The 4193-nt window shown below is 51.3% G+C and overlaps 3 protein-coding genes across 3 annotated transcripts; 2 read left to right on the top strand and 1 right to left on the bottom strand.

Annotated features, from left to right (window-relative positions):
- Positions 1-942: 942 nt before the first annotated feature.
- Positions 943-1558, bottom strand: PHACADRAFT_266196 (uncharacterized protein; the record flags this gene model as incomplete). Its single annotated transcript, XM_007402675.1, has 1 exon — positions 943-1558. A coding segment is annotated over exon 1 (155 nt), but the record flags the coding sequence as incomplete, so codon positions are not given.
- Positions 1559-1738: 180 nt separating this feature from the next.
- On the top strand, positions 1739-2753 carry PHACADRAFT_61593 (uncharacterized protein; the record flags this gene model as incomplete). The annotated part of the gene is made up of 3 exons (XM_007402674.1): positions 1739-1851; positions 1903-2482; positions 2541-2753. Coding segments are annotated over 3 exons (906 nt in total), but the record flags the coding sequence as incomplete, so codon positions are not given.
- Positions 2754-3150: 397 nt separating this feature from the next.
- On the top strand, positions 3151-3930 carry PHACADRAFT_132240 (uncharacterized protein; the record flags this gene model as incomplete). Its single annotated transcript, XM_007402673.1, has 2 exons — positions 3151-3522; positions 3711-3930. Coding segments are annotated over exons 1-2 (393 nt in total), but the record flags the coding sequence as incomplete, so codon positions are not given.
- Between the last annotated feature and the right edge of the window lie 263 nt (positions 3931-4193).

The following is a 4193-nucleotide window of genomic DNA, read 5'->3' as shown; positions in this document are numbered from 1 at the left end:
CGGAAGGACCGCGCTGTGCAGCAAGAGAATTTTGCCGCGTAATAGACAGGATCATGGTCTAGACCGATTCCGGTGTGTTCGGTCCACATAGAAGCGAAAGCGCGGGTGACTCGCTCGGGAGCAAACACGGAGAATACGCGTTCAAGCCTGACATTCTGGGCGAGGACACGAACAATCGAGCGAAGACAGCGATGGGCATACTCGTGATCGTGGTCGTGAAGCGGGAGAGTGGTGAATATGAAGACAGGATAGTGTCCCAGTGGACCTCGAGTGCAACTGAGGACGAAGTCGAGGGTAGGTACATCGAGCCTCTTCGAGGAAGTACAGGTAATCCATATACCGCTTGATAACCCGCCTTGACACTCCTGCTCCCTACACTTCTCGGCGTGCGGAAATATTATGTTGGAGTCGCTTGGGCGACTCTGGAAAGTCTCCCAAACGAGCGAGGGAAGGTCTGCTGCAGAGGTGTACAGGTCAACACTAAAGTCGATTCCTACAGAAGGCATGGCAGATAGCTGATGAGGGAATGCAGAGCAGCTGTAGGGGAGAGAGGGTATGTTGGACTGTCTGAATCTCACTTGGCGTGCGATGACAGCTTATAAGCCTAGTAGGTCACCGCGAACAAATTATCCTCGCCGTCATCTCACCTGATTCGTCGAAATGACTCGATTGTCACCCGCCTCTTATGATATGATATGCGTACGGAGTTTGACATCTCCGACAGTTGTGCCTTCAGTGTATGAACGAATGGCGCATTATTGACCAAGGGTAGGTTTTCTCGGATCATAGACTCGTGAAGGCTGGGTATCCCGAGCACTCCGCAAGTGTGACGCCATACAGCTTTCTGAAATTTGAGAACCAAGGACAAGGACTGCTGTGCCGGGCTAAGAAACTGTCCGTTCGGCGTGGCGCCTCTGCTGCAAAAGAGTAGAGACAAAACACTCACAAGCGCCCAAAGCTCTGCGTCCGATTATAGCCGTGTGAATAGATGAATTGGCGTATTCCCGCTCATCATTCGCCAGTAGTGAATCATCAGATGCGCCTAGGTAAGCAATTGCATGACATAAGTAACCTAGCATACAGGAAGCAGGGCCCATGGTACCGATGGGAGTCAGCAGCCGGAGTCAGCTTACCCGTTATGGGCGCGAATCGAGTCAAAAGCGCAGTTCCGTATAATTAGACATCTTACCAAGTCGGGTGATTCAGCCAAGGAGAGGTACCGACCGCGACATACATGAAACGTTTTTTTGAGAGTGCGTCCGTATCGCGTATGTTGGATGTGGTGGCGCCGCGTTTGGCAGCACGCGGCGTGTCATCAGGACGGAAATACCCTAGTACATCTGACAGGAACTCCTTTATCCGGGTGCATCAGCATCCGACGTGATACGAGTGTAAAAGCTGGTGAACCTGGATGGAGACCTTGACAGCGAATGCTCAACTAGGGTTGAATAGACTCCGTGTATGATGGTTGACAGGACCGATTTCCGACAGGTTTACTATGGGGTTCCATGCGATGATCAAGCCTCATGGCCCGGCACAGCACCGGTTGAAGGATGAGGAGATGAGTAGCTGTGGGAAAGCGTACTTTTCGGATGATTTGGCCGTTATTTGGACGACGGCATGGTGGCGTTCAGCTGTTTAGACCGGTTTCAGCGCCTAATTATCTCGGAGGACCACGCTCGAATCGCCGGACTAGTCAAAGAGGTAAACGACTTCTTGCGGGCTAGACAGGGGAAGGATGACAGACGGACACGCGAAAAAGCACACGAACAAGTCCAATAGAGCCAGAGACAACGTCGAACGCAAGATCGTCTACAAGAGTGTTCTTGATAATCCACTCCAAGTCCGGTGGTACGTCTCACGTCACCCTCTATGCTGCCCTCGCATTAACACTCAATGAAGGCCAAATATTCCTGAAAACATCCAGAATGCTATTCTGGCGCTGATTGTCTCCATTCTGGACGGCGTGGCAGAAATGCACGCCAAGACGCAGTCAACAAGCAGGAAGCGGAAGAAAGGAGAGCACACAGCGGAAGTGGTAAAGAAGAAATACAGATTAGAAGAGCAGGAAAGCTCTTGTGCCGGCATGCATGTTGACACGACAAGCCAGTCCGACACTCCCACAATATCAGCAGATGGCGCGACCCAGCCACCGATCATTCTCGACCATCTCACCATCGGTATAAATGAGGTCACCAAAGCCTTGGAGCACATAGCGAAGTTTCGGAGGCGAGATATGTCATCGGAGCAATCCGACTCACCCAGCGTCCACATGCCAACCTCGAGACTGGTTGTAGTCTGCCTCGCGGACATTAATCCGCCAATCTTGGTCGGCCATCTGCCCAACTTGGTTGCGGCGTGCAATTCCGCGGAGAGCTCGGGTGATCGGCACAAAACATGGCTCGTGCCATTGGCAAAGGGTGCGGAGCAAACGTTAGCAGCAGCGATAGGCCTCAAACGTGTTGCGACTATTGCAATCGACGTACGGTGAAACTTGTCCTCCTTTTTGAGACTGTAGTTCATGCATTATTGGTCCTCAGGCTTCTGCGCCACAGTTCTCGAGTCTCGAGTACTTGCTGGAGTCTGTGCCTATTCTCACTGCTCCTTGGTTACATCCAACCCCGAATGCGCGCACGGAGTTGGTCCCGACACATATTAAACAGCTGAAGACCACCGCTCCCAAAGACATGCGCGCCGCCAAGGAGCTTAGAACGAAAGGCAGGGTTGAGGCGAAGCGGAGAAAGCAGGCAAAGGCTGCCAAGGCTCCGAGGAGGGTTGTAATAGCAGTGCCTTGAACTCTTCGTTCCCCACTTTCATCAAGGCGTCTGGGAATAGCATTAAGATTTGGACTGTTCGCTCGCACAAGTCCTATTCAGTGTCCCGTGACCCTGTGGTTTGATATATTACATATGTCAGGCGGACATTGCGCGGAAATAACTGTTTTTCCGTGAACTAATCACCATTTCAGTGGTACGCGCTAGCTGTGACTGCAGTATAACAATGGCGTCCCTGGCAGCGCACATGTCAAGTACTTGAGCAAGTGGAACCGATCTGTCTGATTATCCTCATAACAGCTTTACGACATGTCCCTAATTTTTTACTCCCCTAGATCCCTGGCTTATTGTGACATGAATCGCATTAATACTTTGCTACTATCTAGTCGAACGTGTATCTATTCTCCCTCCTGAACTTCATGTCCCGTTACGGTATCTGCACAGTATACCGTCAATCGAGCGCCATTAAGCACAAACTTAGATCTTCCCGGAACCGCCCGCACAGTCGGTGCATGAATTCAGCCCTGACAGAAGCTGACGACGTCAACAGCATAACCTAAGCTTTACAAGGACAGATGTTCATTGCAATCGTCGGTACCCGTCTGTCTGGCAAGTCAACGGTTCAAGAGTATCTCCTCAGCTTCAAAGGCTTCAATGTACTTCGCCTGGTCGAGAGAGACAGTAGTGTGAGCACCCTCGCATATAACAGCACATCTGAAAGTGAACTGGACCCCGTATCGGTCAGGATGTCGGACATTCGCCATATTATCATGGTCCCGAATCGTCGAACGCGTCTTCTGTACAGAGTTTGGACGATGCGAACTTTTTGCAGGTAGATTCGCCTTCCAATACGCGCAATTACCGTCCGACGTCCTTCCTCATGATGAATTCGCCCATGGCGTCGTCATTCCCTGCCATATCAGACGTTCCACCGAGTGAAAGCAGCACGATTGAGGATCATTTGACCTTTTCCAGCCATACGGAAATGCTGGACTACGTCACCAAGAACTGGAGATCCGATTTCGTGACCGTGGATCTCAGGAGCCAGTCTCTACTGGAAAAATTCTCAACCAGGCCGTTTTTCATGGTCGTCAGTGTGGACGCCCCGATTCTCATTCGCTATCACAGAAGTATGAGGCGAGTATCTACTCTCTACACGCAGCACATGTACATCAGACTGAGTGTCTTGTCCCATCCTTTCTCAGAGGGAGGAGCGGCGAAAACTCTGAGTCCCTGCGAACGTTCGTACAAGAGCACGATGAGCATTTCTATGGACCGAGCGACAGCACCTCGCAATATTCGCAGCCCGCTACTCGTCCACCACTCCGAACTCTGCATCATCTCGTCAGCCTATACGTCATCAATTCTTTCGATAACCTCGAGGAGTTTCACAGGCATCTGGAAAGCCTAGATCTGGCG

The sequence above is a fragment of the Phanerochaete carnosa genome, assembly GCF_000300595.1.
Source record: "Phanerochaete carnosa HHB-10118-sp unplaced genomic scaffold PHACAscaffold_331, whole genome shotgun sequence".
Taxonomy (NCBI): domain Eukaryota; kingdom Fungi; phylum Basidiomycota; class Agaricomycetes; order Polyporales; family Phanerochaetaceae; genus Phanerochaete; species Phanerochaete carnosa.
The sequence above is the reverse complement of the archived record's forward strand: the minus strand, read 5'-3'. Positions and strand labels throughout refer to the sequence as shown.